At 44.5% G+C, this 25,312-nt stretch overlaps 1 protein-coding gene across 1 annotated transcript; it reads left to right on the plus strand.

Annotated features, from left to right (window-relative positions):
• Positions 1-1,136: 1,136 nt before the first annotated feature.
• LOC311366659 (integrin alpha-D-like) lies at positions 1,137-24,959 on the plus strand. Its single transcript, XM_084485455.1, has 30 exons — positions 1,137-1,337; positions 1,729-1,843; positions 4,481-4,578; positions 5,096-5,166; positions 5,361-5,475; positions 5,953-6,080; positions 6,531-6,676; positions 6,995-7,145; positions 7,532-7,682; positions 8,575-8,645; positions 8,799-8,922; positions 11,196-11,341; positions 11,552-11,704; positions 11,975-12,187; positions 12,291-12,424; positions 16,123-16,268; positions 16,747-16,886; positions 18,048-18,173; positions 18,489-18,556; positions 19,157-19,298; positions 19,947-20,045; positions 20,320-20,399; positions 20,581-20,667; positions 21,690-21,759; positions 22,460-22,558; positions 22,985-23,065; positions 23,262-23,372; positions 23,675-23,788; positions 23,864-23,974; positions 24,508-24,959. Exons 1-30 carry the CDS (start codon positions 1,301-1,303, stop codon positions 24,628-24,630), a joined length of 3,450 nt encoding a protein of 1,149 aa, XP_084341581.1. The 5' UTR covers positions 1,137-1,300; the 3' UTR covers positions 24,631-24,959.
• The last annotated feature ends 353 nt before the right edge of the window (positions 24,960-25,312 follow it).

Raw genomic sequence — 25,312 nt, forward strand, 5'->3', positions numbered from 1 at the left:
AAACGTTCTTCACCCAATCAACGTTAACTAAAGTCAGACCACACCAGTCAGTTCATAGCCTGGGAACCAGACAAATCTCACCAGCTCATGTTTTAATTGCTCTGCAGATAGGTCTGGTCTCCCTCCCATACTCCCATTTTTAGTTATTTATCTAGCATGAGCCGAGATAAATCCGATGGCGGTGCAGAGGTGTGCCGTACAGGCCTTTTCAACAACAACAAAGATGGCCACCGCTGATTTAAAATGGTCTGTTGCTTATGCAATCGAGACAGAATTAAACAAAGTGGAAGTATATTTCACTAAAAGAAGAACAACCTTTGTCGTACAATTTTGGGCTGTTGTAGACTGTTGTAATAATGTGGTTCCCTATAAAATGCACTTCGTAAGAATAATGCACCACAATGCACACACATACCCCCCAAACACACGCACACACACACACTCATGCACACAGCCTAACTGTTATCCACTTGAAACAGTCACACACACGTACCTTTCCTTTTAAGGATTGATACAATTCCTATTGGTTTGAGCAGAATGGTACGGAAGCCAAGCCTATAGGGTCTTACTCACACAACTTTATAGGTGATATGTTAAGAGGAAGAAGAGGCGCTATGAGAAATAAAAGGTGTCAGACGCTGTCAGAGAGCCTCGTATCTGACGGGAAATATTGTGTGGTCTATGAGGTAATAGCGGGGCGACAGTAGCTCAGGTGGTAGAGCGGGTTGACTGGTAACCGGAAGGTTGCTAGTTCGATCCCCGGCTCCTCCTAGCTTGAGTGTTGAGGTGTCCCTGTGCAAGACACCTCACCCTGACTTCTCCTGACGAGCTGGATGTCGCCCTGTGTGGTTGAGTGTGAACGTGTGAAGGAATGGTTGCAAGTCGCTATGGATAAAAGCGTCAGCAGCAAGATCCCCTAAATGTTAATGTAATTGCACATTTATTTACATCAGGGCCGGACAATTCTGCTTGCAATGTCACCTTCCCGTCAGATACGAGGCTCTCTGACTGACAGCGTCTGTATGTAGCTGTGGGCCAGGGGCCATGGACCCAGTTCAGCTGCAGTGACACCATTTATTTCTCATAGCAACCCACTTCCTCTTCACACCCCAGCCCCCTGGGCTCCCCCGCAGGGCGTTGCACCCCAGCCGTGACCTGATGGCCGGACACGGGGAGAATATGGTGATGTGGTAACAGACAAGAGCCCTTCCGGCGCCCGCTGCCACTCAGCCTTCTGCTTTTCTACAGCTCCCACTTCTCTCTCGCTGCACACAGTCTGGGGAGCGAAAATACAACCGTGATGGACAGGATGATCACTCTTGTGGTGTGCTTCTCAGGTAACAAAGACGCGTTAAACAGTGGACTATTTTGTCATTTTATTGCTTATTAATTCTGTCTCAATTCTCAAGACTCAGTCTATTTTTGTGTTTCCTATGTGACTCTGGGGCTCATGTTGCATGAAACATTGTCTTCTCTGGCTCGTTGTGTATTGTGGTGTCCGTATTTAGAGGAAATAACACATCCTGCTAACTGACCTAATACTTACTCTCACACACACCTTTACACATCTTATCTCCTCTATGTCTCTCCCATTCTCTCTCTCTCTCACTCAAACACATTAATGTTTCTCTTTCTCCCATTATACACTAAAACACACACAGACTCCTCAGACACACACTACAAACACATACACATACACACACTCACAGAAAATGATTTTGTTTTCAGTCTTGCGGGTGGCCCAAGCCTTTAACGTGGATTCCCTAGCCTGGCGAACACTGACAAATTCCGATGATCCTTCTGGATGGTTTGGATACAAGGTCGTCCAGACAGGCAGATCTGGGTGAGAGAAAATGATATTGGTCTAACACTGTCTTAAGACCTTACTCTAACGATGTCTATAGAACCAGCCCTGGTCTAAAGATCTAACCCTGTCTATAGAACCAGCCCTGGTCTAAATATCTACCCCTGTCTCTATAACTAGTCCTGGTCTAAAGATCTAACCCTGTCTATATAACTAGTGCTGGTCTAAAGATCTAACCCTGTCTATATAACTAGTCCTGGTCTAAAGATCTTACCCTGTCTAAAGATCTAACTCTTACCCTGTCTATAGAACCAGCCCTAACCCTGTCTATAGAACTAGCCCTGGTCTAAAGATCTTACCCTGTCTATAGAACCAGCCCTGGTCTAAATATCTACCCCTGTCTATATAACTAGCCCTGGTTTAAAGATCTAACCCTGTCTGTTTAACTAGCCCTGGTCTAAATATCTTACCCTGTCTAAAGATCTAACTCTTACCCTGTGTAAGAACTAACCCTTGTATAAAGATCGGACCCTGTGTAAGAACTAGCCCTGGTCTAAATAGCAAACCCTGGTCTAAAGATCTAACCCTGTCTATAGAACTAGCCCTGGTCTAAAGATCTAACCCTGTCTATAGAACTAGCCCTGGTCTAAAGATCTAACCATGTCTATATAACTAGCCCCTAACCCTGTCTATAGAACTAGCCCTGGTCTAAAGATCTAACCCTGTCTATAGAACCAGCCCTGGTCTAAAGATCTTACCCTGTCTAAAGGTCTAACTCTAACCCCAAGGACGCTGGAAGTGGGGGGGGGGGGGGGCTGCGGGGGCTGCACCCCCCTGGTGGTGAGAGGCTGCACATGCATTGCAAAGCCATGACGTTTTAAAAAACAAAAATATATACATATATTATAACACTATTATTATACTATTATTTCATTTACAGAACCAACATATTTTACTATTAAACGTCACAAGGCTGCACATGCATTGCAAAGACATGACGTTTAAAATGTATCTATATATATTATTACACTATGATTATACTATTATTACACGTCTCTCCTCAATGCTGTTGAATGAATGATCTTTCGTATCACTCCGCACATAGTTTGGTAACTTATCAACCCCAGCAGATTCGGTTGCTAAGTGACGTCAATGTCTTTGGCGGACTATTTCTCTGCTAATCAACACTATGAATGGTAATTGTAGAAAGATACAGCGTGTGAAGTTTTTCTTTTTTCGTTTTGGCAAGTAACCATGTAATAAGCGGGATAATGTACAGAACGTCGCCGGTCATTATCTAAAATAAGCCCCTTCATAGAAATTGTTCGTCCATGGTTCGCCCTGTCTGGGCTTATTTCTCGATAATGACCGGCATTCTATATATTATCCCTTACTTATTTAATTTACCTGTTACTTGTTGATAACGCTGCCTATTATTTGGCCATCAACTGAGCCATTTGAAGTTTGAAATTCATGTGGTCATGCATCTGTCTCAGCGGAGACTGCAAACGCGCTGTCAAAATATCAACTCGTCAAGTTCAAATGCGCTGGCTCTTAAAGGGGATGGGAGATGGCACTCTCATTGGTTTATTGCACGTTACGCCCAAAACACACCTATGGGTTTCAGACCAACCCATTTTAGATTTGCGTCAGGCGCAAGAGTCATTTATCCGCCATTAAAATAGCAACAGCACCAGAGATCCACCCACAAAGCTGTATGCACTTCACGTTTCATACTTGCGTTTCAGACCGTTAAAATAGGGCCCTAAACATCATATACATTCACTGAAGATTAAAATTCCCATTTATCACTAGAAATGTTAGAAACTAACTTAAAATGTCGCATTTTCCACTGAGAATAAATCTAACGTCATCCATTTTGTTTTGGCAGGCAGAACCTTGACATACGTGACGTGTTGGTGTTTATAGGGTGCGCTGGACCAGTGAATGCTCATATGGGTCATTTCAGGTCACACTAACACGACCGATTCTGTCGCTTAGGTTGGAGAACAGGCTGTTATATAAGCACTAGTCTGTTTTTTGTCATTAGGTATTCACGGCCTATCTGTGGATACCTAATGTTATTCTAGGGTTTGGGTTTTATATTTATATTGGATTGATAACGCCTATATCTCCGCGTTGGACTGGTCAAAAGATACATATCCCAGTTAAGCAGGTCTCCAAAAAGTTTGGTGCCGAAATCCCCATAGCTATTACTTATGGTCAAGGTTAAACGCCCAATGGATAAAAAAAAAAATGTAACTTGGTGTACATTATTTTGCATGCTTAAAATTTTTGCCCCTGAACCATAATGTATGTCAGGATAGATTTTGATCTAAAATTTTGGAAAAACTTTTAGCAAAGGGTTGAAGTTGCACTTTTTTTGAAAAATGTGTTGCTAGCAGAAGTTAATCTGGCGCTCCTGATGACTTTAGAGGTTAAATGTTCCTGTTCAGTCAGTCCGGTGCTCCTGATGACTTTGCTCCTAGAGGTTTAAAGTTCCTGTTCAGTTGGTCGTAGAGGTTTAAGGGTGGGAGCAGAGGTTCTCCCTGTTAGTGTTGAGGGTTGCAACGCTACGCCCTTGTACATATCAAGCTAGACAAATCTCACATGCGCTTTCAATTTCTATGATCTATACTGGACCTAAAGTAACATATACTCCTTCTCCCTGATAAGCTTAATGGTGAGCGAGCCACTGTTGCAGACATCCCCAACTGACAGAGGCAGAATCTACAAATGCACTGTTAACAATTGTCGCGCCATCCCTCTCTCAGGTAATCGCACTGTATACACAATCATACATACTACATTTCATTTGTTGAACAGGACTGAATGAAAAGCTGTGTTTTTACATGCTGCATGTATGTAAATTTGACCCAATAGGACCTGGATCAAAAGTTGAAAGTGAAATGGGTTATTGATGAAGGTCTCCATATGTAATTAACTGTCACTTGTACTGTCATTCAGGCTATGTAGGATTGCTTAACATCTTGGTCCTCTGAGAAACTCTCTCCTTGTGCTTATCACAAGGCAACATCGGCATTATGCTACACTTCAACTTTAATTAAAGGAATTGAGTTTAATTGCTTTAATCCAAAGTATCTTACAATACCTTAAGTGAATACATTCTGAGCATGGGAATCATACCCGTAACCCTGGCAGTTTCAATACCATGCTCTACCAGTTGAGCTAGTGTTAATGTTATTCTCTACCTTTCCCATCATACCTATGTTGATATCACTAAGTCATAACAGCTTCACTATTCTATCCTTGTTCTGCTTTTGATTCCAGTTCCAGCGTTCGCTATCAACATGTCTCTTGGTTTGACCATGACATGGGACCCAGCCTCTCAAAATACTTTGGTGAGGGGTTCACTTATTAAACGGTTAAATGGTTGTTTTAAAAAACAACCATTGATCGCAAAAAAGTATCGGCAAATGTCCAAAAATCTACAGTTGGATGTTTATTGCTGGGAGAGAAGAACCATTGTTGTAATGTTGATGAATTGTTTCAGAAATTAAAACACTATTTGTAACTGTATTTCTCCTTTGTTCAGGCATGCGGCCCAACCCTTACAAGAGAATGCAAGACTATCAACACATACAACGGATTATGCTTGAAGATGAACTATCAAAATAGCTTGGAATTACATAGACCATCAACTCTAAAGGGTAAACATATCAGCTATGCTGATGCTGAAACTTCCTTGTATTAAGCTCTTCACCGAGGAAAGGTTTATGATGTGTACAGGAAGATGTGTTGCTCACTTTAGATAGGCCTACGTTGTGGAATAGTACATAGCAAAATATTCATATTGTTAAAGGTCCCATGACATGCCACCAGGTGTGAGTGTGATTAGCCATTACAAGCCGTTTTGAAAATCTGGCTCTTATGACATCACAAGTGGGCGTGTCCGCCTAGATGTATGCTGGATAGATCAGTCTACCAGCCTACCCATCACACATCCGTCACACATCTAGGTGGACACGCCCACTTGTGATGTCATGATTTTCAAAACGGCTTGTAACGGCTAATCACACTCACACCTGGTGGCATGTCATGGGACCTTTAATCAACAAATTTACCACAACTCTACATAATTAAATTTGGTTAAACTGAAATGAATCATGCATTCATTTGATTGACAGATTGTCCTGGCCATTCAGACATCGCCTTTCTGCTCGACGGCTCTGGCAGCGTCCAACCGAATGAATTCGAGGCCATGAAGGTCTTTGTCACGCGTTTGGTCAGCTCCTTACGTGGTGGAGACACACGGGTAGGGACTGACGTCTTTAAGAACACTAGGTCTCTAGGTCCACCGCAGTGTCAATGTGTAACCACACAATGACACCCATGTATTGCATAGCATGATATTGTCTATTAGCAATACCCTGAACCTATGGGTAGCCAGGGAGGCTTCAGTGCTGCAGAGATAACATCATATCACTCTGCCTTTAATGGCGCACCTACAATGACCAGCATTGACTACCTACTCTGAGATAGGTGGTGTCAATAGAGTCAATTGTCTTTTTACTTTACTTTCCACAATTGTTTTTTCACTTTCCACAATTCATAGCGATATAGTTATCTTGTTTTGAAGGGCATGATATTATTAGAGTATTTTTTGGCATTGAGTATCACCCTGAAATCAGGGGAACAGAGAAGGCTTTGTCATTGTGTGGTTCATAGCTTTAAATTAAAATACATTTTTGTGTTTTCATTCCAGTTTGCCATCACCCAGTACTCAAATAATCCTAAGACCTATTTTCACTTTGATGATTTTGACGTCTCTAACTCTTTGGAAAGTAAAATCCCGTTTATAATTCAACAAAGACAAGCGACGTACACAGCAAGCGCCATCGAGCATGTTGTGTAAGTCCATCATCATTGTTTCTATAGTAACAGTACTGGTCAACCATTGGACCCAATGTCACAGCCTGGTGCAGCCATCTGCTGTTTGAATGCAACTCATTGGTTGATCTCGCAAAATGATAAAGCAATATTGTTTGTAAACATTGTAATAATATTGTGTTAATTAGTTTGAAGAATTGAGAACAAAAATCAGAAGTAACTTCTAGGCTTGTAACGTGGTGACGGGTAACATCCAGGCAACGTTTAGCTTACATATAACACAGGAAACCTTGAGTATGGTAACGGATATTCATTATACTGGTCCATTTCTTTCCAAAGCAATCAAGTCTTCTCACCATCAAGAGGGTCTAAGACGAGCTCAAAGAAGGTTTTGATTGTGATTACCGATGGAGCGTCCAATGACGGCAATCATTTAGATCATGCAGTCAATGGAGCGGAGGCAAAGGGCATTGTTCGATTCACAATCGGGGTAAGACACAAATGCGAAGCATTCAGAAACAAAAGCATGATGGGTAATGTTACCAGGCTGCACACCCTGCCTTGCTCTGTGGCCCTTCAGCAACACTGAGCTGATGATAGATGGACAGGAAGCTGTGCTAAAACCTGGGTGGCTTCAGTGGCTAATGCAGCGTTAACAGTTGACGCTGTAGACATATTGAGAGTGGGGATAATGCAGGACGCCTCAACAGCTATTCAGGGTTGTGATTGTATCCCCGCCGACTGAGGCTGGACAAGCCGATCAGAAAATACAGTTTCTATTGTTTATTTTTATCTAGACAGTAAGAAATAAAGCAATGATAATGACATTTTTCTGCCTGGTTGTATAAAGTTCTAACCTTTGTTTTCTATGAGTAGGTGGGGAGTTCCTTCGACCAGCCTAGAGCGAAAGCAGAGTTGGACAAGATTGCGTCTAAACCATCCAAAACACACGTGTTCCGCGTCAGAAACTTTGATGCCCTGGAAATAATCAGGGATGCACTGGAGGAAAGCATCTTCTCTATTGAAGGTAGGAAGTTTCTCCACCTAAAACTCAACATTCAACTCAGGTCTTTTTTAAATTGCAATATTTGACGCACCATCATTTTGTGTGATCATTGTCCCAAATTCTCATCATGTCAATCATTTAACTGTTATGATATTTTGGTCCAGGAAAGGCCGCCGAGACAGGATTGCTTTTAACTCACTTTATTTGGTTGAGGTTATTGATCTATTGTCTATCGTCTATGAAACAAAAGGAGAGGGATCGTATATAACACGCGCGGAGCGTCTCTAAGCTTTACATCTAATCGATACGCCGCCCAAGAGATTCTGACCTAAAATGGCGGAGTCCGAGTTTTATATCAGGTGAGAGTAGACTTCTTCTATGGTTTTCTCACTTCCTCTGTGTGTCCGTTGCTGCCCCTAGTGTAAATGTTTTGTAACTTTGTTAAATGTGCTCAGTACTGCCCTCTGGCGATTGTGAGGGGAAATTACCTTAACCATATCCACTATGCTACTGGATATGGTTATGTGAGAGTATTACAGTAAAAATGTATCACTAGGGAATATTACAATTAAAATATGTCACATAACACAGACTAAACGCTTTGATGAAGACGTGATGATAGAAACGGTCAGGAAAAATTATACAAAGAAATCCATCAGTCACAGTTATAGTATGTACCAGAGAGGGTCATGAGAGCATTTTCACTGTAGAGGAAGCTTCTCAACAAGACTCATATGTGTCTAGAAGATACAGTCCAGAACACAGAAGCAAAGACATCTAATGCATGATGCATATGTTGGTTGGAGTTACGACCATCATAGGTGTTTTTAATTTTGATCATCGGAGGAGCCTCCTCTATGTTTCTAAAGGCTGCTAACCCAGAGGGTGCATGACTGATACATCTTCCCTTTAGGAACTCAGACAGGTGGCTCTTTGAAAATGGAGATGGCCCAGGAAGGGTTCAGCGCAGCCTACGTCCCAAAGGTGAACCGGTCTTTCAATCAAACGCTCACCAACACTAAGAATCGTTTCCACACATTAACAACCTTAATTTAACTCCACATTGCTGAGAGGTTAGTTGATATGTACAGTATGTCCCGACTAGTGACCTAATGCTGCTTCATACTGTGTTTCCAGGGTGGGTTTCAGATGGCATCTGTCGGGGCGTATGATTGGAGTGGGGGCTTTCAGGGCTACTCATCTGAAGGTCAGCTTACGTTTCCACAGGATGAACAGTTTGTGGAGAAAGATAGCTATCTAGGTAAGAAACACTTACACTTAATTTTTTACAAAGTAAAATACTGAATTTGTTAAGGGTCAATGTGGAGTGTGGACCGTTAATATTCTTCAGCGCCATTGATTGTTGATGATCTGACCAATCACAACCTTCAGGTTTCGTAGCTAGAGAATTGGTAAGAAGCGTGAGGCGAATCACTGTAGACTAGGGCTGGGCGATAAAACGATAACGATATATGTATTGCGATAGACACGTAATCAATATCAATAGAAAATGCGTTCGATAGAAGGTTTCGATAATTTTTTTCCTCGTTGGAAGTTAACGGAGCAAAGAGTCTAGCTCCACTTTGAACCAGAGGTTGCAAAGCAAGGTTGGTCGCTTGAACAAAGGCACGCGTCCTCTGATACCTGTGGAGAGCAACGTATGGAGCGACACGCCAATGGCCAATCATGTAATGCCGCTTTTCCACCGCCAGTACCAGCTCGACTCGACTCGATTCGCCACGCCTTTTTTTGCGTTTCCATTGGCAAAAAAAGTACCCGGTACCTAGTACCGGGTACTTTTTTTAGTACTACCTCCGTCGAGGTTCCAAGCGAGCAGAGTAGGTTCTTTTGTGTGACGTAAACAGGCTGCTGGTAACTGATTGGCCAGTGGCTGTAAATGGGAATAATCACTCAAAGTTAAGTTGTGTCCTGCATGGTTGGAGTCCACGAACCCGCTCCCGAGGGGGACACTGATCAGCGTTTCGCCGTGTGTGTCGCTCCTTTCCCAGGGCTAGAGTTAGGCTGCACGTGGTTGTGTGTGTCCGGCGTGGCTGGAGTCCACGGACCGGCTCCGGAGGATCAGCGTTTCGCTGTTTCGTTTTAATGTCGTTCCTTTCCTAGGGCTCGAGTTTCGCCTCCATCAACGTTACCGTATGACAACAATAGACGCGCAGTCATTGCGCTTTTTATTTTATTTCCCATCATAACCTTTCCCGGGAATCAGGAAATAGTCTTGATCAGATTCAGATTTCCCGGGAATCGCGTCTCCCGTGATTAAAACCTAATGACGACCCGCCCATGGTGGAGAGGTTCTTTTCTACGACCCGCCCACATTGAGGAGGTACTTTTTTAGATGGAAACGCGCCTGGAACCAAGTCAAGGCAAGTTGAGTCGAGTCGAGCTGATACTGTCGGTGGAAAAGTGACAACAGTATCAAGTTTGGCTGCGCCATTTCGTCTCACGTGTGTGTGTTTCATAACAGAAACAGCAATGTGAGAAACGAAAGGTTCATGACAGTACTAGCTAATCGCTAGTTGGCGAACATGCTAACTAGCGATCTTTACAACATGGATGATGGTTCATGTCAGTACTGGACATATTTCCATGTCCCAACAACAATGACATCCATATGTTCCATGTTCTAGGTTGAAGATAAGCTTTAATCCACCTACCAAGTAATGCAATAGTGATCTCATGATCTCATCTCTTATGTTTACATTTAACACTGCAAATGTTTTTAGAACACTTTTTTGTAGCACATGTTTTTGAGCACTTTTATAATTGATAAAAGTTTTCATTGTGATGTTCATTTTCATTCATACTTATGTTTATATTTATTTGAGTTTTCCATGGTTGTGTTGACATTCCTTTTCCCTGTCTGCCTACAATCAGGGGAAGGTTAAGTTTAAAATAAAAATGTTTACGTTTATATTTTTCTCCTGGTCCTTTAAAAAAAAATTTGATCAATAATTATCGATATCGACCGATATGAAACACTTATATCGTGATACAGTTTTCAGCCATATCGCCCAGCCCTACTGTAGACATACTTATTGAAATCCGTCCCTGAGTGAGGTGAGATGTGTATGTACAGAGAGGTTCCCACAGTAGACTAAACTAGTGAGAAGAAGTCTATTACCCGTGCCCTGCTACAAAAAAGGAGCAGACCCATAATTAGTGTTAGGGGATGTAGCACCTGTGTTCGTTCTATGATGACACCTCTGTCAAATGGGACTATTTGAGATTTCTATCTATAATAAGTACCAAACATATGTCCAATTTCTATCAACTTTGTGAAATATGATTTTGTTTAGAGGAACAAGCTAACAGGTTAACCTAACAAGCTAGCAAGATATCTTGACGAGCCAGCTAGCTGTCTTGAAGAGCTAACAGGTTAACCTAACGAGATAGCAAGCTGTCTTGCTATCTCGCTTGCTAGCAAGCTGCTAGCTCCTAATGAGCTAGCATTCTGTCCTAATGAGCTAGCTGGCTGTCCTAATGTTTGGTACTTTTTGATTTTCTGGGTCTGTCCAGGCTACTCCATGGCTGTTGCTCATACCAGAAATGGACCACTAACCATTGTAGGGGCGCCAAGATACAGTCACCGAGGAGTAGTGTTTGTCTATCCTAAATCTTTGGACGTCTCTAGAGGCCAGATGGTTGACCCCTCTCCATGGCAGGTGTGTCAGCAGGAAATCCCCTTCAAAACAAATACAGCATGCAGCATTTGTACAAAAAATCGGAGGATTTAATAATTTGGTCTCATGCTCTTTAAATGTTATCTGCGTAATTCAAGCTTTTGACAGGGGCTATACACTGGGGTGTCTTATTCATATAATTCCCAATTATTATTATTATCATCATTATTGCCTTTGCTTTGTCTTAATCAGTCTCAGATTGGTGAGTATTTTGGGGCGGAGATAGTGACCATGGTAGTGAATCCCACCCGTCAGATGTTCACCGAAGTGGTCCTCATCGCCGCCCCTCTGCACATGGAGGAGGACTGGGAGGGCCGGGTGTACGTCTGCCCACTCATCGCCCTCGTAAGTAACCACCTCTACTATCAGCCGATGGGGTTAGCCGTCCCTCCACTGCGCGTCGGGACGGACAACGCCCCTTAACTGTGGTATAATGACCGTATACCACAGCCTGTCGTGATCTATTGCTTAATCAGCCAATGGGGGATGTGGTTTAATTACCATCTTCCAATGGGGGGGTGTAGTCTAATTACCATAAGCCAATGGGGGATGTAGTCTAATTACCATCAGCCAATGGGGGGTGTAGATTCAATCTAACCCGTGTGTCCTTGCCAGAGAGTGGACTGCCAGTTCGAGATGCCGGTCGTCCTGCGAGGACATGCAGGGGAGAGAGGAAGGTTCGGATCCTCCATGGCTCCCCTCCCTGACCTCAACCAGGACGGGGTCTTTGACCTGGCCGTCGGGGCCCCTCTGGAGAACCAGGGCCAAGGCAGTGTGTACATCTTCCACGGCGACACGAGACGGACCATAAACCCCAGGATCTCGCAGGTGGAAACCCAGACCTCTGTCATGTTCTGACATTCATCTTCTGAAATGTGAACCTTCCCTCTACTCTGGTAATATCTACTGGATTTTCCTGGTCTCTCTGTAGAGGGTTGCCGGCTCAGACATCCAGCCGGGACTGCAGTTCTTCGGCCTGTCCATCAGCCAGTCCTCCTTTGACCTCAGTGGGGACGGACTCCCTGATTTAGCTGTGGGGTCAAAGGGCAAAGTGGTCCTACTCAGGTATTTTCAATCTCGTGTGTTTGCATTGAATGGTTGTAATAGAAAAAGGAGTTTGGTCATTTCTGTACCTTAAAGCGTCCACAGATGAGGCTCCCATTGAGGTAGCGGGAAGGGGGGGATCTTTTGTATTTTAAGAAATGATTATTATTTATGATTTTCAATGGGATTCAGGATCAACTTGCCCACTCAGGGGGCCTCATTCACGCCTGAGGGACTCCCCAACACAAAACAGATCCCATATCACTTCATCATGTCGCCAAACTACGTCTTTTGTTATTGATTTGATCGAGAGAGCCCTAACGGCAGGTTTACATTTTTATTTTTTATTTATCCTTTATTTAACCAGGAAGGTCCCATTGAGATACAATATCTCTTGACCAGGAGTCCTGACTCCTGGTCAAGATGAGCGGTATGAGCGGTATGATAACAATTAACTAAAACACAGAACAAATAAGACATCAGAGAGTTAAAAGAAATGTGCATGTTAAATATAGTGACATTTTTCTGTTGAAGATACTCTGAAGTTCATTCCACACAAAGGGAGCATATATTTGAAAAGCTGTTTTACCTATTTCTGTGCGTGAAGTGAGAACAGTATTTCATTAATACACAGGATCAGATGTTATAATCCCTTGTGCCAAAATCCAAGGAAAACACATATTCAGAAGCCCCTGCCCAAACCAACCTTATAAGCACGCTGGCCACTAAGCTACCAACCAAAGGTGAAAAACAAGAGACAAATGGCCCAACTAACAGCAGTAAATACAGCAGTATGCAGTAAGCAGAATTTCATTAGGCATTAGTGCACCCTCTTTCACAGATGTTTCGTTAAGTTAGGCCTAACTTAACGACACCTCCTGAGGGGTTAACAATGAAACCAGCGTCCTGGATTCACCCCCCTCAATGCTGCCACCACATTGCCACATTTAATGCATCTAAATACTCTCTTTCCTGTATCGTACCCCTAGCCCTACCACTAACCCTGACCAAACAAACACGTTAGCACATTAGCACGCATTAGCACAGCTGGCTTACCTTAGCTTGCACCCCAGGAAGTATGTTTTCTCCTTACCCACAGCCATTCACTTGCTCGTTCTGCTGCCACAGACATTTACTAACTACTGCCTCAGACTTCGTCCACAAATGCCCAGTTCAGTCAGCAAGCTAATAGCAGATCTAGCCACGAACCCCCGCGCACCGATTTCAATAGGCCTTAGTCGCATACTCCAGCCTCGCTGTGCTGCCTCTCCAGCCATTTCAGCATACTTCGCGTTCTTAAGCTCATTGGCTACTTTTTTTAACTCTGTCTTCCCAAAGAACTGTAAGTTCAATAAAATTAACAATCTTCTCCGAGTCCGACCACAGTAGCATATCTGGTCTTGAGTGCTAACAATGTGTGGAGGCACAACAACCTGCTGACTAAGATCCGCCTTCATTTCCCAGGCTCCTCCATTACTTAGCTGCCTGGCTCTGTGCTTGCCTCTAAATGGTCAGGCACAGGCACACTAAATGGTCATTTGCCTAATTTGCCTACCCTCTTTACTAGTGGCTGATGAATTATCCTCAACAGCCCCTGCCAAACATTTCAATACCTGGTTATGACACCACGTATACCACCCCTGGGAGAGACTTACCTTGCACCCTGATAGGATATGGCGGAGGCTGCACACACAGGAACATAGTGTGCATGTCTCATCCTCACCAAACAATTGATTTAAGTTCTGGGGAGATGGGAGCACATCATATGTAGCACCTATCATAAATCTGATCCTGCTAGCCTCCATGCTCCATAGATCTCTTCATTTTATCTTCTTCTCCACTCCCTCCCAATTCACTCACTGCCCTTGTTTTGCCGGCTGCAACACTGCCTTAGTACATCTTACAATCTCCTCCTGTCTATGTATTTCCTCCACTACCATTTTCCTCCTTTCTCCTGCAGAAGCCTTACCCCACGAGGGTTTACCTACGTCCCTCCTTAAGCCCCCCCCGCCCATGCTGAACATGGCCCATAATATCCCTATGCCTAAGTGCCGATTGAGCTTGCTGGACCTCTTGTTTTGGTTTCCAATTCCTCCCTGCTTTAATTGTGGCTGCAACCCTCCTCACCACTGGGTCCTTGGACTGAGTAAGATTTCCAGTCTAACACACATTTAAATTCTTCTGTCAGATTGGCAACTCTACAATGCCCTCCCCAACTGCCCAAGGCTACGCTGCTTAGGCAGCGTGGGACTCCAAGCCACTTTCTGACAAAAGAGTTGATAATTTTTTCCATCCTTTCTACCTTTGACAGAGGAACTTCATACACTGTCAATGGCCACATTAGCCGAGGCAAAAAACAAAACTGCAGACACCACAACTTAAGCTTACCTGACAGCCCTGACTTGTCTATCTTTGCAATACCTTGTCTAGTTTCCTGTCTCAATTCTTCAACCTGTGCCTTATCACTAAGGCTTGCATAATACCACCTTCCCAGACTCTTCACTGGCTTCTCCAGAACTGTAGGCATCACTTCTTCATTTATAGCAAATTTCTTATCTACTACCTTCCCTTTAACGATTGAGAGACTCCTAGACTTACTTGGTTTCACCTTCATTCTAGCCTATTGCAGATTGCTATTTAACTTATCCAACAACCTGCTGGTGCACGGAGCAGTTAACATCATGGTTGTCATGTCGTCCATAAATGCCCTAATTGGGGGGAGGCGTGGCCCTCCCTGCAACTTCTCCCCACTCACTTAGAGGCCCTGATAATGACCTCCATCCAGTGGCGGTTTTAGGCACGGGCGAAGCGGGCAGCCACCCGGGGCGGCATTACAGGGGGGGCGGCACGAGCACACGAGAACAAATCCGTCCCCCCCCCCCCCCCCCCCCCCGCCAATAACTCCTTTTCGGGGGGGGGGGGGGGGGGGCGTAATTCAATGTAGAACCGCTACTGCCTCCATCGCCATTGTGAAGGCGAGTGTGGAGATTCTACATCCCGCCATAATTCCTATCTCGAGCTGTTGCCACCCTGTGGTGTACTCTGCCACATTAAAACAAAGTTCAATATCCAGAAAATATGCTTTAACTAGGCTTTTAATGCTACCTGGGAACAGTCAGTAACATTTTCTCTGATGACGAGTGCTATATGTACTGGTATTTATCCACGGAATTAACAAGTTAATTATCTCAGAATTCTGAGATTCTGGATTAACAAGACTCCTCAAAATCCCCAAATAAGCTGCGACCAAAATAAAACTGGATTAAAATAAACAGGTGGGCATGTTTGCTTCTATGAAATAGAGCTCTTAAGTGCAAATGTAAGGAAACTCGTTAATTCAGAAAAACAGATTTTTTATCGCCCTGAAAACTTATCTCAGAATAGATAGTTGACTTGTTATTTTATTTAATTAATTTTCTGAAATGAATCCATAATGCCTCCGTACTTGTGCACACCGCTTGTGGTCAAAATGCTCTTCCTTCCACCCACTGATGACGTAGGAAAGTGATGCAAAACATGTCAAGCAGGGAAACTATTGTACATCTTATCTCTCATTCTGATGAAACTCATTCTGATGAAATGTTAAATCGCTGGACTGCCCCTTCAAATTATTTACATTAAATTAGATTTTGAAAGTGATCCAGATGATCTCATTTGGGTGAATTATTGGTTGAAATATGTGTAAAAAAAAAAAAGGCTGTCTGCCTCCTTTCTCTCAGGTCCAAACCCATTGTGATGGTGGAAGCTCAAGTGACCTTCACCCCGGCCCAGATACCACCCAGCCCCTCTGACTGCCTCATCCCTGTGAACATCTCCGCTGTAGTCTGCTTCACAATGACGGGCCAACCTTCCGTCCCACTGAAAGGTTTCTGAACCTCTCTCATCTAAACCTGTGGTAGTTTGTAGCTCAGCTAGTAGAGCAAGGCATTAATACTGACAGGGTTAGAGGTTCAATTCCCTGTCTAGTAGAGCAAGGCATTAACACCACCAGGGTTAGGGGTTCCATTACCTGTCTAGTAGAGCAAGGCATTAACACTGCCAGGGTTAGCGGTTCCATTCCCTGTCTAGCTCACCAGGTAGAGCCTGGCCTCAACACTGCCAGGGATTTGCTGTGATAACCCTGGTTTTATTTCTCATGCAATAACATGTGCACTCATGGGATTGGCAGAAACACACACACTATAAATCCAACATACATACATATTTCAAATTCAAACTATATGAGGTAAAAGGAGGAGGGGTCGAGGGGGAATGTGTCTTGTTAACTAACTTTGATAATGCCATCTAGGACGTAGTGACAATCATAATGGTTCCACATGGTCTTCCTTTCTACTGTCTTCCAGAACAAGCCAGGATCAATTTCACTCTGTCACTGGACGCGACCCGGAAGCGAGCCTACTTCACTCCAAATGCGCGTGTGCGGGGCGAGTCTTTCACTCTCGACCGTCAAAGAAGATGTTTCACCTACACCGTGGTCATCGAGGTAAGTGGTTCACTGAGCGCAGTGCTGGTTACTGATAGTTAGCTAGTGAGGTGCAATGGGAGCACCAGGGAAAACTGGGTGGCCGGGCTCTACATAACCAAATGACCTATTTATACAATTCAGAAGTCAATCAGGTAAGCGCTCATCACTTGGCCCTTGGCTGCTCTGTGCTGTGCTTGTGTAATACCTTTTGTAATACATCTTAAAATGATTATGTTTTCTTATTTTTTCGGACACTAGTCATCACATTGGCAGCATTTGTTATTTCCCCCCCCCCCCCCCCCCCCCGCTCCTTTACCTTAGTGGGGGCTCTCAGGCCGCTCCTGACACTGATGAAAAGGACATGCTTTCTTCAGCGTTCTGGAAGGAGCACTTCTCAGGGGCCTCATCTGCAGAAATGAGTCCCGTTTTGAGAAAGGTTATCTGGCCAATAAGCAGAATACAATGTAAATAAATAAGAAATAGTCCAAAGGAACAATGCACACGTCACCTTAGCAGTTTCCCATCACATTACATCAAACGGCATATGTTGAAGACCCTTTAAACATTTATATTCATGTACCCACCATTTCTCACCGATGCCTTGAGAGCAAGGCTAGTTGAGACAAAAGGCCTTTTAAATTTAGCAGGAGGTAAGTAAAGGGTATATAATTTCTATACATTTTTCCAGGACAATGTTGCAGATCTTGATTTTGGTTCACAAGACTCATATGAAGCAGTACTCTTTTATTATATTAGAATATAGTTGAGCATGAGAGTTCCCCTTTACAGGTGCTGTAGCTAAGATTTAAGAGCTTTTATTCAAGTGTATTTTTTAGAAATGGTATAGAACATCAGGCAGCTATTAGTGATTGAAATGTGTGAATCTTAAATAAGAGACCATTTTGATTTTAGAACGCTTCCAGCTAATGCCGGACTAATTCCGGACTATCAGGGCATCTCTTCCCTTATTGGTTCGGGGAATCCATCTTGCCTGTCACTCACAGTGCGTGAAATGCATCACTTCTGAATGGCAGAGAAATGTTGGGAGGGCGGGAGCAGAGAAGGAGGGGCCGTTTCCTCGCTCGGCTCTTTTCTGCTTTCTCTTTACAATTCTTGAATGGTTCCTGCGGCGGTCTAAAGGAGCAGGTTCGTAACCGTGTATTGTCCCTTATATCGCAGCCCTGTCCCGAAGACTCTCTGAACGACTTGTACAATGAGCTGACCTTCTCGTTCGTCGGCCTCCCCTCAGCGGACAACCTCAGGCCCAGTCTGGCCCAGCAAGCCCTCACCACCAGCTACCATCCAGTAGGCTCCTCTCCATCTCCACCCTCCACATGCTCCTCCCATGGAGGCGTCTCCTGGTGTCACGCCAAACACTCATTAGATACCTGGCTCCGTGGAAGAGATAGGGCGGCTTTAACATTTTTGAAGACCTCTTGTTTTCTGAACCCATGAGCTGAACACACAGTGGCGTTATTGCGTGGGAGATGAGGTGTTTTAGATAAACGGCCGCCTGGTTGCTCGTGGTTAACACTGTCAACATTAGAACAGAAAAAGAGTGTGACCATGGTTCACACCAACGTGTGTTCTAACCTCCTCCCCCTCCTCGCTCTCACGCAGCTGAGCTTCAAGATCAACTGTGAAAATGCGTGTGTGGATGAACTCATAGTCGGTTTCAACTTCAGTGGGTGAGTCAAGCTGAGCTGTTATAACGTGTAAGTGAGAAGTGATGTTAAGAGGAGGGAGGCAAGGTGAAGACAAATGTGTTGAGATCAGAAACACAAAGTGAAATGAACATTTTCAAAAGCTAAATAAGAGAAGAAAGAACCTTAGAACCTTAGCAATCAAAATGCTCCTGCAATATGACCTGAAAACTTTGCTTTGTCACATCCCGCTAAATTCAGTCTGTGAGGGTTAAGCCGTGTGTCATGTTAAGGCGGCATGTGGCTCACGAGGTAGAGCAGGTTGGCTGGTAACCGGAAGGTTGCTAGTGTGATCCCCGGCTCCCCCCAGAGTGTGGAGGTGTCCCTGAGCAAGACACTTAACCCTGACTGCTCCTGACTAGCTGGCTATCGCCTTGCATGGCTGACACTGCCGTCGGTGTGTGAATGTGTGCATGAATGGGTGAATGTGTGCATGAATGGGTGAATGTTAGGCAATATTGTTAAGCCACGAAAGCGCTATATAAATGCACCGCCATTTACCATTCACACAGTAGGCTGGCTAGCATGGTCAAGACAGCTCGTTAGCTGGTTAAGGCGGTGTTTCTTAACCCTTCTTCTCACCAGCTCATCTGCCGTTCGGGTCGGCATCGATGACTTACTGAACGTGACGACGTCCCTCACCAACCTGGGAGAAGACTCGTACAACAGCCAGGTGGTTCTGACCTACCCTGCAGGACTGTCCTTCAGGAAGTTCAGCACCCTGCAGGTGCGTGCATATCCTGTTTGTTCTGGTCAGAGCGTCCCTCTGTATGTATGAGCAGCGGAGGAGAGCCAAGCGCCATGACACCATGGACACAAACATCCCATCAAGCAACACAACATGTAGTAGTTGATCTTGCACCATCTAAACAAATCTCTGTACTCACATAATAAGAACTGCTGCAGATCACGCTGATTTTAAATAACCACGTTGGAAAGTGGTTAAAAAAGTTAGATTTTGTCTGTTAAAATTCAGATTATAGTAAATCTGATTCAAATCAGATTTACTATATAATTTTATGAAGGCAATTTTATACAGATTTTATGGTGGAATCAGGACCTGGAATGGGATATTTCCAGCAATGTACCATTGATAAACTGATCTCTTGACAATGTGTTTTACACCTGGAACTGAAAGGCTTGTTATTGTATGTGTCGTTTTGAACTGAAATTGAGCTGGTCATGTGGTTCATTTATTTTTGTTGATCTGAATGTTGTGTTCATAATGCACTAAGTGTGTACCTGTGATCAGCCCTGGGCCACGCACTGAAGAGCAAACCCTAAACGTTCATGTACTGTAAACATCAACCATCAGAGTGCGGGGGAAGGCTCAGCCCGGTGTCCTGAGGAGGCTGACGCGTCTTTTACTCCTCAGGGGCGGGCGGAGTGTAGCTCGGTGGACAGTGAGAACGGCCGGTCCGACGGACGGAGCAGCTGCTGGGTCTACAGACCAATCCTCAAGACCGACGCTAAGGTCCGCCCCCGCCGCCGTCACATCAGTCAATCCATCAGTCAGTCCCTCAGTTCATCGGATAATCAGTTCAGTCCGTCCGAGATGAGCTAGTCCGTCAGTCAGTGAGTACGTCAGTTAGTTAGATGATCAGCCGGTCGGTGAGTCAGCTAGTTAGGTGGTTAGTGGGTCGGTCAGTGTGGAGACTGATCTTCACAGGGTGTTTCTGGTCACAGAGGGGGGGATCATGCTCATGGTTCATTCACATGATTGTTGAAGCAGACTGTCTGCCCATCAGGCTGTGTTCACCGTGTCCTACGGCATCGACTCCAACAGTCAGCTGAGCAGCCGGATTTTAATCACAGCCAAGGCCAACAGGTAGCTCACACACACACACACACACACACACACACACAGACACCTCCAGCCTCTGCCCTCCAGGCCACACAGACCTCCCCACCGTCCTGCACTAAGTCCCCCGTCTGATGGCAGCAAATGAGGAGTCACGGGCCAGAGAAACACGTTTCCTTGTTAAGCTTGTTTCCTTGGGTCTGTTTAGTGGAAACCTGGACCACTCCCAGCAGAGTGTACTGAGCCAGGAGGAGAGGATCGACGTGAAGTACAGCGTATTCCTTTCCATCGCCAGGTGGGTTTGCAACACATGATTTTTACAAAGATGAAGCTGAAGATAGCCATGGCGGGACGTCAGAGTTACACACTATGGGGGGGGGAGTGTTGAGTCAAGTCGTATAATTTGTGATATTCTGAAAATAATTTTTCCATGAAAGAATAATACCAAAAGAACAAAGAATGTCCTCAGTTCCTCCCCTTCCAAACATCTTACATAACATCACTGAACATACTAACAACATACATCACTGAACATACCAACAACATATATCACTGAACATACCAACAACATACATCACTGAACATACTAACAACATACATCACTGAACATACTAACAACATACAGTACATCACTGAACATACCAACATACATCACTGAACATACTAACAACATACAGTACATCACTGTAGCGTGTTCAAGGAGTGGGCGGACACAGGCTTGGCGGTTTGAACAGGCGGTTCGCTTTAATGCTCAAAAAGCAAACAACAAGTAAATCATATAACGAACGAAAATGCACAGTAGGGTCCACAAACACTGTGGCCAGGCTCGCTGCCCTTTTTCCCCTGTCGCTCTGTCCACGTGAGCGTCTGCCGCTCTCTGTGTTCTTCCCCCTACTGAAAGGCAAAGCAGACACATAAATACACACTTCCTGATTGGGTCTGATTGCGGACACCTGTCGGCAATCAGACCCAATCGCCCCAGCCGACCTGGTGCTCCATACTCCCCCTACCGGCCAGACTCCGCCCCCCTCCACAATCACTCAACATAGTAAAAACATACAGTACATCACTGAACATACTAACATACATCACTCAACATACTAACAACATACAGTACATCACTGAACATATTAGTCCCTAATATGTAGGCTGTCTAGCACTGAACATACTAAAAACATGTATCACTGAACATACTAACATACATCACTGAACATAGCATTACTGAACATACCATCCAATCCAGATTGGAGTAGCTGCAGAATAATATCCAAGGGCTGTGTAATAACTGATGAATCAAAACACTCTCTCCTCATTCAGCTCACTCAGTTACACCAACTTCACCTTCGGAAGAAAGGATTTACACAAACCAGTGGTGAATCCAGTAAAGGTAAACTTAGCTGTAACTTTAAATATAGTTTAAAAACTATTTTAAAGCACTATGAAATTATGATTAAATGATTTCAGATAATTGATCCTCTTTAACATGCAATAACTTTGTGTTCTTTGCTTTTCATCTCAACCATCCCTCTCTTTCATCGACCTACCCTCACTGTCTCTCTCATCATTCTCGCTCATCACCCATCTCTATATTACCTCTCCCTTTCTCATTCTGTCGCTCATTTCTCCACCATCATCTCTGTCTGCCTCGCTGTCTCTCTTTCTGTCTGTCTGTCTGCGTCTGTCTCTGTCTGTCTGCCTCTCTCTCTCCCTTTGTCTGTCTGCCTCTCTCTCTCTCTCTCTCTGTCTGCCTCTCTCTCTCTCTCTCTTTCTGTCTGTCTCTCTCTCTCTCTGTCTGCCTTTCTCTCTCTCTCTCTCTCTCTCTGTCTCTGTCTTTCTGTCTATCTGTCTGTCTCTCTCTGTCTTCCTCTCTCTCTGTCTGTCTGTCTGTCTGTCTGTCTGTCTGTCTCTCTTTCTGTATGTCTCTCTCTCTCTCTCTCTCTGTCTGTCTCTCTTTCTGTATGTCTCTCTCTCTCTCTCTGTCTGTCTGTCTGTCTGTCTGTCTGTCTGTCTGTCTGTCTGTCTGTCTGTCTGTCTGTCTGTCTCTCTCTCTCTCTCTCTCTCTCTGTCTGCCTCTGTCTGTCTCTCAGGTGTTAAACTTTGGGAGGGCTTTTAACGTGACGGTGGTGATCAAGGTTCCTGTATTGCTCGGAGCAGAAAACATCTGGCAGAAGAGGGAAGACCTCCAGGTGGCTGACGGAGCACAGAGTCCACCTTTCCTTACCACCACTCAACAGACTCCTCCTACGCCCCCAGCTCCACCTCCATCACACACACATACACACACACACACACACACACACACACACACACATACTCACAGACACACGCTCTATATGCCAATATACAATGACATTATTTAGCTTGATAAATATAAAAAGTCTAAATCACCTTGAAAATGAAGTATCTTCATAAAAAAGATAAAGAAAACGATACTTAGTCTCTTCAATACACACACGCACTCACACACACACACACACACACACACACACACACACACACCAACCGGGCTGCTCAAACAAAGTTAGATCAAGTAGAAGGTTGTGTTGTGTTGAAGTAGCTTTGGTTGGGCCCCCTGATTCCTAGAGAGACGCTGACTCTGAAGCTCTTTCTAGATTCCAGAGTGCCGGCGAGACGGGGTGGAGCCAGCGGCCCGTCCAGACTTTCTGACGGAGGTTCAGCAGAACCTCACGGTGGTAAATATGAGCCGGGATCTCCCTGTCTGCTGGCGTCAGTTGGTTCCGTCAATAACAGGTCATGTGTGTGTTTGTGCGTAACGCCGCAGTTTTACACTCTGTTCCGTGCGGGTTGTGACAATGGCATTGTGTGCGCGGTTGTGTTATTCTATGTGTGTGTTGACGTGCGGTTTGGTGATGTGTGTGTGTGTGTCAGGACTGCTCGGTGGCCAGCTGTCTGGTGTTCAGGTGCAACATGTTCATGGGCCGGGCGCAGAGCAGCACCTTCACCGTCAACGCCAACCTCAGCTCTGGGTGGATCCCACAGGTAGGTTGGGGGAGGAGCCTGTCACAGAGACCGCGGAGGGTTTGGATAGGGTGGAGGGTTGTCACGGAGACCGCGGTGAGGGTTTGAATAAAGTAGAGGGTTGTCACGGAGACCGCGGAGGGTTTGAATAAAGTAGAGGGTTGTCACGGAGACCGGGGAGGCTTTGAATAAGGTAGAGGGTTGTCACGGAGACCGGTGAGGGTTTGGATAAGGTAGAGGGTTTCCATGGAGACTTCCTTCCTATGTTTTGGCTATTTCCCGAACCAGCTTACTATTTCACTGCTCTCTGCTTTTCATTACAGATCGGGCTTCGGTCGGCTAAGTTCCTCCTGATAAGCACAGCCACCCTGGAATACGATGAGGACACGTACATTTTCTTCTCCACAGAGTCTAAGCACACCCCTCCCGTCCGACAGGTAACTCTCCCTCAGTCCTGAGCTGGTCCAGAGCCTCTGACCAGAACCTTCATGTGGTCATGTGACTCTCCTCAGATCGTCACTGAGGTGGACGTGTACCCGGTAGCAGACTTCACTAAAGAGATTGTTGGAAGCACCATCGGAGGACTGGTCCTGCTGGCCATCATTACGGCCGTTCTATATAAGGTGACCTCAAGCATGACCATTGTGTACGCTGGTAATGCCGATCCCAGCAGAAAGGGCTTGGGTTCAGGACAGGATATTCTTGGTAGTGTGTTCAACTACCAGGTGGAAGACACTGGATGTTATCCCCAATTTCCATGGCCTCTCTGAGCAACAGGTCTTAACCCCTACCTGCCCCTTAATGCCCAATATCAGAATTCACTGGAGGTTTGCTAAATGACTTAAGAAATATAAACTGCTCCTAAAACGACTGTTACATAAATACAACTATGAATACAAAGATTCATTTTATTGGTTTTACATTAAGTTGTGTAACTATGGGCAGATTATTGTTGATTATGTTAGGGCTTGTCATACAGTTGTATCTACACAACACTGCCCCCTAGTGGCCATGATCATCCAATGCTGATAATGAGACGGGAATACATCATCTTCAGAGTCGTTTTGACGAGGAATTAAAGAGGGTTATTGGGTTGTCATCAATGTCATGTGTTCATCTCTTGATGGGTCACAATGATTATGCCCGCTTTTTTCAGGTTGGCTTCTTCAAGAGTCACTACAAACAGATGATTGAACAAGCTGGCGCTTCCGGTGAAGGTGGAGAAGGTGGAGAAGGTGGTGATGGTGGAGATGGTGGAGATGGTGGAGAAGCACCGTGAACCAAGCAGACCAGCCTTCCATGCTAAGATGCTTATTTGAATGCTTCAGTCGTCCCATGATTCCCTCCCCACATCAGATATTGTCAATGAATGTGTTATATGAAAAAAAACATTATGATAAAACAGACTTTTGGAAAATTATAATTATGATTATAATTATGTAATTATTAACTATTTATTTTTACATGTAGAACTACCATTCATTCCTTTTGGCAAGACAGGTCAACAAATAATTGCCAAAATGTAAATACAGTATAACTAAAATAAATCATCCCCCGCATTTAATACATTTGTTGTGTTAATAATCATGAATAAAAAGCTATCTTTTATGGGCTGTTTGAATGTTGATTGGCAACTAATTTGGTCCCGGGCCAATACAATTTGAAAATTATTTAAAGGTGATTCATTATACCACCAGGTGTGACTATGATTAGCCGTAGCATTAGCATACATCTAGGTGGACACACCCACTTGTGATGTCAGAAGAGGCAGATTTTCGAAACGGCTGGTAACGGCTAATCACACTCACACCTGGTGGTATAATATGTCACCTTTAAAGCAAATGATGAAAAAGCAGCAGTTCAAATTCCAGTCGTGGATCATGGAGCATTCCACCACCAATCTAGCCTGGCTCCGCCCGCCCACCTACTTCTGCCCAAATTTCATTTTCCCTTCAGTAGTC

The sequence above is a fragment of the Micromesistius poutassou genome (genome assembly GCF_964030765.1).
Source record: "Micromesistius poutassou genome assembly, chromosome: 21".
Classification (NCBI taxonomy): Eukaryota; Metazoa; Chordata; class Actinopteri; order Gadiformes; family Gadidae; genus Micromesistius; species Micromesistius poutassou.